The 14,194-nt window shown below is 41.3% G+C and overlaps 1 protein-coding gene across 1 annotated transcript; it reads left to right on the forward strand.

The window, feature by feature from the left end:
- The first annotated feature begins 923 nt into the window (after window positions 1-923).
- Window positions 924-11,988, forward strand: LOC121924274 (zinc finger protein with KRAB and SCAN domains 7-like). Its single transcript, XM_042455589.1, has 6 exons — window positions 924-985; window positions 2,886-3,393; window positions 5,034-5,130; window positions 7,220-7,305; window positions 8,468-8,588; window positions 10,583-11,988. The coding sequence occupies exons 2-6, from the start codon at window positions 2,950-2,952 to the stop codon at window positions 11,374-11,376; spliced, it is 1,542 nt and encodes a 513-aa protein (XP_042311523.1). The 5' UTR covers window positions 924-985; window positions 2,886-2,949; the 3' UTR covers window positions 11,377-11,988.
- The last annotated feature ends 2,206 nt before the right edge of the window (window positions 11,989-14,194 follow it).

Here is a 14,194-nt window from a genome sequence, read left to right on the forward strand (position 1 = left end):
AATGTTGTCAGTATCATTCACTCTTCTGGCAGGCTTTTCCTGAATAGATACCCAGCCACCAAAAGAAGACCCAACTAGTTGACCTCTGACTGGCTACAGTTACTGTCTGTCTGTTATCTGTTAATTATTGTTACTGTTTTTAAGTATGTTTTAATTGTAATTGGTTTAATTGTATTTTAGGGGTGGGTGGGATTGGGGGGGGTTATGTTATGGAATGTATATTTTAATGCTGTAAGCCGCCCCAGTTGCGTTGCTCAGAGGGGTGGGATAATTATTATTATTATAATACAAGAAAAACCAAACAAAATTTAAAATTAACCTATAGTTTAAAGTGAAATAAAATCTGACATAAAATAAGAAAAGAAAAGAAAAGAAAAGGGGGACTGTGGAAAGAGAGAGTGTGCTTCAGAGGCCCAGCTCCTCCAGAGTCCTCCAGTGGGCAGCAGGAAAACAAGTCCTGTTTGCCAGAGAGTCCATTGCAGTTCCCTGAAGCGCCTCTCTAGGAAAATTCTCCCCATCTCCGGAAAAGTGATGCCCAGGCATAGAGTTGCCTTCAGTTTCCTAGAAGGAGCCTCTTGATGAGGCATACAGAGACCCATCCATCTGAGGAAGGAGGCTCCAGTCTAGGAAAGGTTATGCTATCAACTTCTTTCTTTCTGTTAATCTCCAGTGTGCTACAAGATCCCTTTGTGTGCTGATTTTCTTGACTAACACAGCTATGTCTTTGAATTCTTGCTTCTAGATAAGAAAACCAGCCTGGCGTGATGGTTTGAATGCTGAACTGCAGCTCTGGAGACCTGAGTTTGAATCCCTACTCATCCACAGAAATCCACTGAGTGACACGTCACACTGTCTCAGCTTTAGATGGAGGCAAAGGCAAACCCCTTCTGGGCAGATCTTGCCAAGACAACCCTGTGATAGGATCGCCATCAGTTGAAGGCACTACTTGAAGGCACACAACAACAACCTTGCTGCTATCCAGAAGGTGGGTGTAGAGCAGAGGGTGAGTCCTGGTGCCACAAGGACCTGACAAGAAGGAGGGAGCTACGGTATATACTGTATATGAGTCTAGAAATTTTAATCAAAAATTTGACCTCATAAAACTGGGTTGACTTATCCATGGGTCAGTGTGAGTACACTCGCTCTTCCGTTCTCATGGACTTGAGATCCGCGGTCATGAATATTCACGGAGGGGCAACCGCCGTTAAATTCAATGGGGTACACCTTGTGCACGCTTGTGGGCATGCACCCCATTCAAGCCTATGGGGCTTGAATATCGGCAAGTCTCTGTTTGTGTGTGTGTGGGGGGGGGGTCCAGAACAGATCCCCCATTACACCCTCATGTCCTGCCTAGAGCCCTGGTGGCGCAGTGGTCAAATGCTGATACCTCACCCACAATGTTGATCCTAGAGGAGGGCTCCAAGGTCCAGTCAGCCTTCCATCCTTCCATAAAATGAGTGCCCAGCATATTGGGGGCAATTAGCTTACGCATTGTAAACCACTTAGAGAGTGCTTAGTTCATAGAATCGTAGAGCTAGAAGAGACCACAGGGCCCATCCAGTCCAACCCCCTTCTGCCATGCAGGAAATCCAAATCAAAGCATCCCCGACAGATGGCCATCCAGACTCTGTTTAAAGACCTCCAAAGAAGGAGACTCCACTACACTCCAAGGGAGTGTGTTCACTGTCGAACAGCCCTTACTGTCAGGAAGTTCTTCCTAATGTTGAGGTGGAATCTCTTTTCCTGTAGCTTGCATCCATTGCTCTGGGTCCTAGTCTTTAGAGCAGCAGAAAACAAGCTTGCTCCCTCCTCAATATGACATCCCTTCAAGTATTTAAACAGGGCTATGTTCAGTATGAATTGTTTGGGAGAGAACAAGCGGAAGGATGCTGCTGTGCATGTCAAGAAGGAAATAAGTTTCAGGAATGGGGAATGGGGAGAATCACCCATAATGAGATATATTTGAGATAAGCACGGGCGAATTATTTGCAAAGAAATTAAATATGATAAAATAAGCATACAGGCATATTACTATTTTGATGATCAAATTGACAGAAAATATATAAGGAAAATCAATTTAATTTTCACTGTGAGATAAACAATTTAACATTTTCTGTGGAAAATGCCAAAAGTTTCTAGATAGGAATTAACAAATGGGTCATGAATTCCTGTATATGTGCATCTATAAATCGAAAAATTAAGCCCCAAAATGGGCTCCATAATCCTATGTTGATTTATAGCAATACAGTCAATACGGTAATACTGTTCTGTGAGCCTTGGGAAAGTTGTGAGGATGGCAGGGAGGATAGAGAAATCGGAGCTTGAGGTTCCCCTTTTTGCAAGCCCTGAACCTTGGGAAAGTTGTGGGGAAGGCAGGGAGGATAGAGAAATCGGAGCTTTGGGTCCACACTTTGCATGCCGAGACTGTGACCCTTGGGAGAGATTCAGAGAGGGAGAAGGAGGGAGCAGAGTGGTGTCCTCCCTGCCCCATTTAGATCCTTTGTTACATGCCCCTGAGTTTGACCCTCGGCTTATCCACGGGTCATATCAAAATCCATGATTTTGCTCCCAAAACCTGCCCTCGACTTATACTTGAGGTCGACTTATACACAAGTATATACAGTATTTGTTATTTGAAACTTTTGAATGTTAAATGATTAAAGTTAACATCATGGTGGAATGTGAGAATGATGTTGCCACATAAAAATTAAAAAAGAAAAAAGAAGGAAAGGAAACGTTCTCACCTAGCTAGCTTTTCAGTCATGTTAGCTGTTTGCTATAAAGAAAAAACTGTTTTGAACTGTAAAACATCCTTCTGCCTCTGACCTCAAGAGAGTCTTCAGAATTCCTCACTCAAATAATATTTTATTTTATTTACTTTATAGGATTGTTGTCATCAATAATTTTGCCTGAGAGAATCGATTGAAAGAGGAAAGTACTCCTTCAGCCATGTTGGAAACATGGGAGAACAGATCAAAAATGGACCACCAAGCCTCATTTGGCTATGAGTATGTAGAAGGCCCTCATCTTAGTCAGACCAAGCATGAAGAAGAACTAATGGGAAGCACACTGAAGAAGAGCCTAGAGGAAGATGCACTCAGTTCAGATGCACAGTGCCAGCACTTCAGACATTTTTGCTACCAGGAGGTTTTGGGCCCCCGAGAAGTTTGCAGCCAACTCCACAATCTCTGCTACCTATGGCTACAACCAGAGCAACACACAAAGGCACAGATGCTGGACCTGGTGATTCTGGAACAGTTCCTGGCTATCCTCCCCACAGAGATGAAGAACTGGGTGAGAGAGTGTACGCCAGAGACTAGTTCCCAAGCAGTGGCCCTGGCTGAAGGGTTCCTCCTGAGTCAGGCAGAAGAGAAGATGCTAAAAGAGCAGCAGGTGAGAGCATTTCATCTTGGCCATTTCAGAGTACTGGGAATATTTATTTTCATAAATACAGGTTGTCTCTCCCTTATCCAGAATTTCAAAATCTGAAATATTCCAAAATTCAGAATTGTCCACGTGGGTGACTGAGTGACACCTTTGTTTTCTGATTGTTTAGTGTATACAGACTTTGTTTCATGCACAAAACTATTTAAATTATTGTGTATAAAATCACCTTCAGGCTATGTGTCTAAGGAGTATTTGTTTGTTGTTAACTGCCCTCAGGTCATCCCTGACTGATGGAGGCACTGTGGATGAGACATCTCCAAGCTCATCTGTCCTCCACTACTCTGCTTAAAGCTTCTAGCTTCATGCCTGTGACCTCCCTGATTGAATCTAGCCATCTTGCATATGCTTTTGCTTTCTTTCTGCTACCCTCCACATTTCCTAGCTTTACTTTTTCTAGTGAGTCATTCCTTCCCATGATGTGAACAAAGTACAATGGCCTCAATTTGATCATCTTGGCTTCCAGGGAGATTTCTGACTGTATCTGCTCAAAGACCTACTTGTTTTGCCTTCTTGGCCATCCACAGTATCCTCAGCATTCTTCCCCAGCACCACATCTCAGATTAGATTATTTTCCTCTGTTTAAACTTGGGTCCCATCTCCAATGTCTCATTATGTACATGCAAATATTCCAAAATCGGGGGGGGGGGGGACCCTGAAATCCAAAACACTTCTGGTCCTAAGCATTTTGGATAAGGGAGACTCAACCTGTATTTGAAAGTTCATGAACAAATAGAAGTTTAATCCAGACGAGCCAGAGGGACTTCTGATCAGCTGAAAGGCAGATCAAGAAATGAGGATTAGGAATTCAGACTATGCTGTAGGGCTAAACTCCCCCCGAAGACACTGTTTAGGTGTTCTCCTGGATTTAGCCCTGAGCCTGGATGTTTAGGTTTCTGTGGTAGATGAGTTGTACAGCTAAAACTACTGTGCCATTGGTCCATATTTTTTGGAGTTGTCTAATTTGGCCTCAGTGGTGCATGCCTTCATTACAGCTTGTTGTGGTACTGCAACATGCTGTACATGGGCTTGCTTTTAAAGAGTGTTCAGAAATGTCAGCTAGTCCAAAGTGCTGCAACCAGATGATTAACTGGAGCTGGTTACAGGGAGGATATGACCCTCTTGTTACAACATGTTCACTGGCTGTTGTTCTGATTCAGGTATAATTTAGAGTGTTTGTCTTGACCTATAAAGCCCTATGTGGCTCAAGTCCAGGCTGTATTTTACCATTTGAGTGTGCTTTGAAGTATCACCACCCTTTAGGGCACATCTGCTTGGAATGTGAGATAGGGCTTTTTCTGGAGTTGCTCCCAAGCTGTGGAACTTTTAGGGTGGTTGGACTAGCTCCTTCCTTGTTGTCCTTCCGTTGGCAGATGAAAACATTTTTATTCCAACAGGCTTCTGAAAACTGAATGCACAGTCTCTTAATATTATGTTGTCTTTTTGTTTTACTTTTGCTTCTTAGTATATTTGTTTTAAATTGTTTGAATGCTATAAACAGCTTAATTAGCTTTAACCACCCAGAGTTCGTGGTCTTGCTTTCTTTGCCTAATCTCATTCTTTTATTTTCCTCACTGTTTCTTCTACAGCTGGCCTTCTTTGTGGATAAGGAGATAAAGGTGGATAAATCTACTTCTGAATCCATTCGAAGTTTGCAAAAGGGGGAGAATATGTTCCCTTCAGTAGGTAAGGAATAAAGAGGGATGTCTTTGTTTTCCTTCCTTCCATTCAGTCTGCACAAAATATCTGGGCTGTGTAAGTTGCAGCATATTAACCAGTTTGTGCATCCTAACCAGCACTTTGAACTGATGTGTGTGTAAGGGACCAAGGATTAAGGAAAGGGTTACATCCATATGAGTTCGTATCCTGACTACCTTTGGTCAGACCTCAGCTGGAATACTGTGTCCAGTTCTGAGCTCCAAAGAGGTGACATGATAGCCTTGTTTAAATATTTGAAGGGATGTCATACAGAGATCATGAAAAGCATACAGTTTGAATAAATGGGGAACCATTCTGTTTCTCCATATTCAGTTCTGATGGCAGCTTCTTGTCCTGAATATAGATCACTTATTATGATAATCAAGTTATACACAGAGCAGGCTTAGACTAAGAGGCAGGTGTGGAAAGTAGAGGAAAGAACATTAGCAATCTAAGATATGTGGACGACACAATACTACTAGCAGAAACCAACACACATCTGGAGCAATTACTGAAGAGGAAAACAAAAATAATGGACACATAAGATCTACAAAAAATCATCCTAGATAATGAGAAAACTGAAATAGTCAAAGAGTTCCCATTCCATGGTTCAAATCTGGATCAGAATGGTGAGTGCAGTCAAGAAGTAAGAAGAAGACAAGGATGAGAAAGAGCAGCTTTGAAAGAACTGGACAAGTGCAAAAATATAATTCTTAACACTAAAGTCCAGGCCATCGTATTCCCCATCACTATGTACAGATGTGAGATCTGGACAGTGAAGACAGCCATTAGAAAGAAAATAAATTCTTTTGAGATGTGATGGTGGACAAGAGTGCTGAAAATAAAGTGTCTTGTCAAGAAGACAAACAAATGAGTTCTAGAACAGATCAATCCCAAACTCTTCCTGGAAGCCAGGATTATTAAATTGTAATTTGGCCACATCATGTGGAGGCATGAATCATTGGAAAAGACGATTCATAGTGGAAAGAGAGAAAGACTACATGATGTTTAGACTCAATCAAAGAGGCCATAGACCTGAGCCTGCAGGATCTGAGCAGTGGAGGACAGGGGGTCTTGGAGATGCCTCATCCACAGGGTTGTCATGAGTTGAGGTTGACTTCAGGGCAGTTAACAACAACAGCATATTGAAGAAGAAGCAAGCTTGTTTTCTGTTGCTCCAGAGACCTTTTACTTTATCACACAGGGGAAAATTGGTAGTTTAAACAGGGATTATCCCATGAAAATCATGGGGGGAAATTGGTAGTTTAAACAGGGATCATCCCGTGAAAACTGAGCAATCGCAATTAAAACTAAAATTAACATTTTTACACACAGGAGTAATTATCCAAGGAATAACTAGGCAATAAACAGCAACAAATCATTCACAGGAAAATCCCATGAATGATTTGTTGCTGTTTATTGCCTGGTTATTCACGGGTTAATGGCACTTGGTTGCTTTTCAACACAACGTTGTGTGAAAAGCTTTATCGCAATTGCGTGACTTTCACAAGATATTCCCGGGATAATGAAATTTTAATCGTGATGTCATGTGAAAATCTTAATCACAAATGCACAATTTTCATGGGAGCAATAGATTCAAACTACATAGTTTACTATGTAGTTACATTTCTCCTTTTCTTTGTAAGTCTGAGCATGCATGTGTCTCTATGAGTTGGGGAGGTAAAACTAAATCTAAGACTGACAGAGGAGGCTCTCATTTCTCTCCCTATTTTAAAAATAATTTATCCAGATGCTTTTCTCTGTATTTTTTTTAAAAAAATACATCTCTGCCCTGATTTTCCTTTCTTGCCTAGATTTCAGTGCTTTTTCCTTAGTTTTTCTGTTGGCAATCCCCCCCCCCCTTGGGCCACTTGCTTGCTTCCAATATGTTTAAGAAGGTATTTTTGGTACCTCTGTTAACCTTTAGGTTCCTTTGCTTCTGCTGTTACTTTCCAGTTATGTGTATGTTATGACAGGCAACCCTAGGCAACAATTGTGTTAATCTATGGCTAGATTTAAATCAGAAACTGAGAGCATGGTAAATAACCCTCCGTTTTGCCTTTTCTGTTCCTTACAGGAGCTGGAATGAGGACAGGCCCTAAAAATACAAGCACATCCCCTCATTATGATGCACTCAGAACAGTTTCAGTGAGAATGGATCAGGTAAGGAGCACGATTGTGGGTAGGATGAAAAAAGGGCAAATTCAGTGCTTGTATCACCTGCACATTTCCCTCACCCTACACAAGCTGTCTTTTTGTGCTGCCTCAGTCCAAAACACACTGCAGCAATATCCAGTCTGAGATTGCTTTAACTACCCCGGCTCAATGCTAGGAAATCCTGGGAATTGTAGTTTATTGTTGCCCCAGAGTTCTCAACAGAGAAAGCTAAATGTCTCACAAAACTACATTTCCCAGAATTCCTTAGCACTGAGCAAGGCCAGTTAAAGTGGTCTCAAACTGGAATATTTCTGCAGTGTGTTTTGGACCAGAGTTACTCATTAAGGAGCTGATAAAGTCCATTTTATAAAGATCCTAGGATCTTCTAGATTAAGGGGAGGAAGTGAAATCTTTTCCAACAAAGTTCCTTTCTTCTTACCAGTTAGTCAGTCCTGGTGCTGCCTTGGCATCCATTTGCAACTTCTCTAGATTTTTTTTATTCCTGTAAAAAGTCACCAGATCCCATCTGATCTTGGAAGTTAAGCAGGCTCAGCTCTGTCTAGTACTTGGATAGAAGATTGCCGATGAATACCAGAGGCTGTAGACCCTATTCCAGAAGAAGGAATTGGCAAAACCACTTCTGAATATTCCTTGCTTAAGAATACCCTAAGAAATTGATGGGGTTGTCCTATGCCAACAGTGATTTGAAGGCACATGCACATGTCGTGTAGTGGTTTGAGTGCTGGACTATGCATCTTGACAGCAGGATTCAATTCCCAGTTGGCCATGAATCCACTGGCTGACCTTGGCCAAGTCACATGCTCTCAGCCTCAGGGAAAAGCAATGGCAAACAGTTAGTGGCAATTTAACCCAGTGTGAATTGCAAGCCCCATATAGATTTTTTGTTCTGATGCATCCCAGAATGGGGAGGGCACCCTCTGGGATGGAATAAAATGTTGCTGCTGATGTCAGGAATTGAGACAACATTTGGTTAATTTAAAAAAAAAAACCCTGAGAACTGCAGCAGCAAATACAGCAGCCATCAGCTGCATTTATTCCATCTGGAGGAGCCCTTAGGTTCTTTTGCACAACCCAGTGTGACATTCTTTTCTCTTTTCTGACTGAGGTTCGCCTTTTTTGCTCATGAATATAACATGCCTTTCTTTAGGAGACTTTCGAAGAGGTGGCGGTGGATTTCACCGAGGAAGAGTGGGCTCTGTTGGATCCAGACCAAATGGCACTTCATAAGGAGGTGATGAAGGAGAACTGGGAGATGGTGTCATCCCTGGGTAAGACTTCCTTTCTTGTGATCAGTTCTGTTTACCATGTTGGAAAATGTCTTTTGAGCTCCTCTTCAGTTTCACTGTGTTAAAGCAAACCAAATCATGATCTACTAGCCTGACTGGTATCTGGTCTCTCCTCTCAGTAAACCCTTGACTGTGGTCAAGGTTAGAGGAGATGGTGTTGGGTTAAGCATGAACCACTGGTGGAGGATTAAGCACTTTTAGCGATAACCCCCTCCCCCATGACTTGCTATGCCTATTCTTGCTGCTGCTACTACTGTCATATACACCATTGCTTCAGTTCAGAAATTCAAGTTTCAATATTAAACTTGTTAAACTGTTCTCATGGCGACCCCATGAATGAAACACCTCCAAGACCTCTTGCTCTCAGCCACTCTGCTTAGGTTCCACAAGCCCAGGGCCATGGCCTCTTTGATTGAGTCTATCCACATGGTGTGTGGTCTTCTTCTCTTTCTACCAGTCCCATGGAACAGGAGGCCCAAGTGGACTTGAGCATCCTGCAAAAAAATTGACTGGGGGGAGGGGATATATCCATCCCAAAAACAGAAAAATTGAACCACCAAGTGTCCTGTGTAGTTTAGTCTTAATTATCAATCTGACATTTGTGCTAAATGATCAAGCACTAGAAATATTAAGACAACGGTTGCTCAAGAATAATAAAGTCTGCCCGCAGTCTATGCTATGCTTGTTACTAGGCCAGTAGGGAGTAGGAAGTATTTCTGTATTGCCGTCCCACAAGGACTCCCAAGGCAATGAGCAAATAAAAAAAATAAATCAATACAGAGATTTTTAAATTAAAAAAAACACATTAAAACACTTTTTAAAAACCCCTAAAAGCAGTCTAAAAGCTATCCTTGAATCCAGCTTTAAAACACCTACACTGATCATGCGAGGATGCTTCAAAGTATACATTGTGCTTGTAAGAGTCTTTATAGGTAAAGATGCTTCCATGATAATGGTTGGAACCAATCATTTGCCCTTCTCCAAACAGGCAAATAACATCCTATCACTGTTGAGCCTCCCTCCTCACACAAAGTTAAAAACTATTCTGCGGTTTGTACCCTGTTTTTTCTGTAAAGAGAAGGATGTCAGGAACTGCCTACTTCCTTTAGTTCAGTAAACCAGCGTTCTGCACTTCAGCAGCAAAACTTTATTTCAGTAACCAGAGAAGTTAACAGTATGACTTCTGTAGACAGAACTATCAGAATCCCTAAATGTAAGCATAGAATAAGCAACACTCCATCATGTAAATTCGTGGGCTTTACCTTAATTCGTTCATAGCCTAAAACATACTTCCACCCACTTCCTCTCTGTCACACACAAATCAGACCTGGGAGTTTATCAGACAAGGGAAATTGGAAGTATAATCCAATGGCAATCCGAATGCAATCATGGGGTTTAACGTTAGTATGTGATAGACTACCACTTGCAATTTCGGGCAATGGGAAGTCAGTCTGAACACAATCATGGGTTTCACATTATTGCGTGATAGACTACCACACGTAAATTCGGGCAATGGCATGCTATTTTCGGGCAATGGGAAAGCAGTTCGAACGCAATTCGCATTCACATGAATTCGCTAAACTAGCGAATTCATGTGAATGTGTTCTGGCCTCACTTTCTTTTCATTCAAAATTAAAAGAAATTCCTCCAGTGTGATAAACTCCTTTATCTGTTCCCAAGCTTACAATGAGAAAGAAATGTCAGAAAACACACATAAAGAGAAGATTTTTAATGCAAGTGGAATTAACTGGGATACCCCAAGATTCCAAAATCCTGAGAGCAGGATTTGAAGGAAGGAGTTGATGGAGTGAAGCTGGTCTCTTAGGAAGCTGATTGAGGCACTAGGGTCCCATCTCCCTCTCTCCAATAGCTACTGGAGATTGATGCAAATCGATTAGCTAGCAAATTATGTTACCTCTGACTTCTGTCTTAAGTTCTCTCTTGGACTCTGAAGAGTTATTTTCTGTCCCTCCCAGGTGCTGATGAAGAAGAGAAGGAGAGGGAGGAAGAACCATGCAGGGTGTGGATGCAAAGAGCCCAGTGTAAACAGATGGAGGAGAATGAAAGAGAAAGTGACACTGATGAGAAGAGTGGCACATGCCCTGTTTGGCAAAATGACAACATTTGTGAAATTGCAATCCGAGAAAGAACACAAAACGAAAAAGAAAAGAATAAATGTCTTTCTGTTGCATATGAGGGAAGCTTCAGGTGCAATGCCAGCCTTAATCATCATATGAGTATTTACACAGAGAAACAGTCATCCAGAGGTGGTGACAGTGGAAATACCTTCGCTCTGTCGTCCCATAACGTAAGTCACACAGGAGAGATGCCATTTGAGTATGTGACATGTGGAGAGAGCTTCAAGTGGCAAGCATACTTAATGCCACCTTCAAGAACCTACCCAAGAGACAGACCATTTAAATGTTTGGAGTGTGGGAAACACTTCACTCGGAAAACATACCTCAGACATCATCAAATCACACACACAGGGAAGAAACCATTTCAGTGCTTGGTATGCGGGGAAGGTTTCAGCTGGAAGACAAGCCTCTCTCGTCATCAAGCAACACACACAGGAGCGAAACCATTCCAATGCTTGGACTGTGGAAAGCACTTCACTCGGAAGGCAGGCTTCATTAATCATCAAGCTGTGCACACAGGGGAGAGACGATTTCAATGCTTGGAGTGTGGCAAGAGTTTCTGGCATAGGAAAAGTCTCATTCGTCATCAAGAAACACACAACGGAGAATCCACTTATATCCTTGGAAAATGAAAAAGTTGCAATTAGAACATAAGCCTCACCTGTCATCAAGTGACACACACAGAGAGGAGAAACCATTTACATGCTTGGAGTGTGGAAGAAACTTCAGGTGGAAGGCACTTCTTGTCATCAAGCAACTAACAGAGGAGGGAAACTGTTTAAATGGCTAGAACAGAGGAAAAGGTTCAATCAAAAGACAAGCCTGACTTGTCATCAAGTAATGCACAAAGGGGAGAAACTAATTAAATGTCTTGAGAGTGGTAAAAGTTTCAGTTGGAAGAATAATCTTATTCATCACCAAGCCACTTATACTGTGGTTAACCCACTCACTGTAAATGCCTCAAGTGAAAAAGGTGCAGTTCCCCACCATTATCTTTTTATTTGAGGGGTGAGAGTTTATTTGCCATTTTGTCAGTTAACCTTTATCCATCTGGAGTTTCCTGTGGCCTTTCTTCTGGTGACCTGAGTTTTCAATACAACAGTGGTATTGTCCAAACAACCAATTGTTAGGTGGATTTGCAATTGATTGACTGGCTGAACCCATGGGGGTGTTCAGCAATGGCTCCTCTTCAACCTGGAGATCAGGGTTCTGTCTTGGGCCCAGTGCTATTCAACATCTCTATCAATGACTTGGAAGATGGAATAGAGGGCATGCTTATCAAATTTGTAGATGACACTAAATTAGAAGGTGCAGCTAATAATAGAATTCAAAATGACCTGGCTTGACAGACTGAGAATTGGGCCAAAACTAACAAAATGAATTTCAACAAGGAGAAATGTCATTTAGACAGAAAAAAATAAATGCACAGATAATAGGATGGGGGTCGCCTGGTTGGACAACAGTACATGCAAAAGCTATTAAGTCAGCAATGTGATGCAGCAGCTAAAACATCCAATGTAATTTTAGGCTGCACCAGTAGGAGCATAGTATCTAGATACAGGGAAGGAATAGTATCACTCTATTCTTCTTTGGTAAGGCCTCACCTGGAATACTGTGTCCTGTTCTGGGCACCACAGTTCAAGAAAGATGTTGAGAAGCTGGAGGGTATGCAGAGGAGGGCAACCAAAATGGAAACCATGCCCTATGAGGAGCAACATAGGGAGCTGGGTATGTTTAGGCTTGAGCAGAGACAATTAAGGGGTAATATGAAAGCCCTGTTTAAATATTTGAAGGGATGTCATATTGAGGAGGGAGCAAGCTTGTTTTCTGCTGCTCCAGAGAACAGGGCCTGTAGCAATGAATGCAAGCTACAGGAAAAGAGATTTCACCTAAATATTAGGAAGAAATTTATGCCAGTAAATGCTGTTCAACAATGGAATATGATGCCTCGATGTGTGGTTGAGTCTCCTTTGGAAATGGCCCTATTTGTCAGAAGTGTTTAGACTTTCTGTTCCTGTATGGCACAGGGTTGGACTGAATGGCCCTTGGGGTCTCTTCCAGCTCTATGATTCTATAATGGACCTGAATCAGAATCTTCTACTGAGACAAATTGGTCAAGTAGTCTTATATGGAGACCTCTATAATATAAGGGACCTCTCCAAATCAAAACCCTTTCAGTTGCCTTGGCTTCAAATAAGACTTTTTATGTTGGGTGGATTGCAGGAAACAGGGTATTCTAGTTCACATGTGGTTATTCTACCCCAAAGTTAAGCTTTCTGGGAAGAGGTCTTGCATTTTATAGATAATGCTGCAGGAGAAAAGATCAAACATAATAATGAGTTGCTGTTACTATCTTTCTTTATGAGTGATAATGAAAGCAATAAACATTTAATTTCAATTTTATTGATGGCAGTATGGATGCAACTTGTGCATAATTGTAAATTTGCTCATAATTTGGACATATCTTCTTGGTTACATGGAGTACTGGTGTGTGTGTGTGTGTGTTGTTTGTCTTCCAGTCGTATCCGACCTATGGAGACTCAAAGGTGAACCTATAATGGGATTTTCTACATTTGGATCTTATGCACAAGGCTTCAGAACCCCATGTACAAAATAGAGAAGCCGGGTTTTTTTCTGTATACGGAATTTGAAGGATTTGTTATAATATTTTTTGTGGGCAATGGTAGAATAAAAATCAGAATACAGTCTATACTATACCAGGACAATTGCATTAACAGGTGTGGCTCAAGCATGAGAATCCTTAAGTGACATAAAATTACAGTGGGCCTTTGGTATCTGCTGGGGTTTGGTTCCAGGACTTCCTGTGGATAACAAAATCTGTGGATGTTCAAGTCTTATTAAATACAATGGATAATAAAATCATGTCCCTTAAATAAAATGGCAAAATCAAGGCATGCCTTTGGGAATTTATATATTTTTGAATATTTTCTATCCATGCATACTTGAATCTGTGGATAAAGAATCTGTGGATATGGAGGTCTGACTGTATGCTGAAAGCAAAAGCTGTAATATTTTGACAGAAGAAATGAATAAAATATGTCCTTTAAAAAAAGGTTTAAAACCATGGACAGTAGATTTTTTTTACAAAATCAAATGAAAGTTATATCTCATTTTTCGAGTGCTTAAAAAAATTCTTGCCCACTTTTAAAAATTTATTCTGTTTTTAAAAATGGGAGGTTGAAAGATGAGGTTGGAGGGAGACGTTTATGTGCACTTGCTAAGTTTGTATGTTCTCTATCTGTTGGTTTCACCCCCTTGTATATATACGTGTGGGTGCAAGAAACTTTTAATAAATATGTTAATTTTTTTAAATTCCTCCTGCATAGTCTTATGATTTAATTTTTCTAATTCCATAGGAGCTCTATGATTTTAAGACTCTATTGCTGCTGCTGTTGTTGTGTCTGCAAGTAATTTATGGGCCTCATTCCC

The sequence above is a fragment of the Sceloporus undulatus genome, chromosome 2, assembly GCF_019175285.1.
Source record: "Sceloporus undulatus isolate JIND9_A2432 ecotype Alabama chromosome 2, SceUnd_v1.1, whole genome shotgun sequence".
NCBI classification, from domain to species: domain Eukaryota; kingdom Metazoa; phylum Chordata; class Lepidosauria; order Squamata; family Phrynosomatidae; genus Sceloporus; species Sceloporus undulatus.

What these genes read in the sequence shown, in the direction of transcription:
- LOC121924274 (XM_042455589.1), top strand. Translation starts at nt 2,950, where the DNA reads ATGTTGGAAACATGGGAGAACAGATCAAAAATGGACCACCAAGCCTCA. An exon ending in AGATGCTAAAAGAGCAGCAG is followed by an intron (nt 3,394 to 5,033) that starts GTGAGAGCATTT and finishes TTTCTTCTACAG; the next exon opens with CTGGCCTTCTTTGTGGATAA. An exon ending in GGAGATGGTGTCATCCCTGG is followed by an intron (nt 8,589 to 10,582) that starts GTAAGACTTCCT and finishes TGTCCCTCCCAG; the next exon opens with GTGCTGATGAAGAAGAGAAG.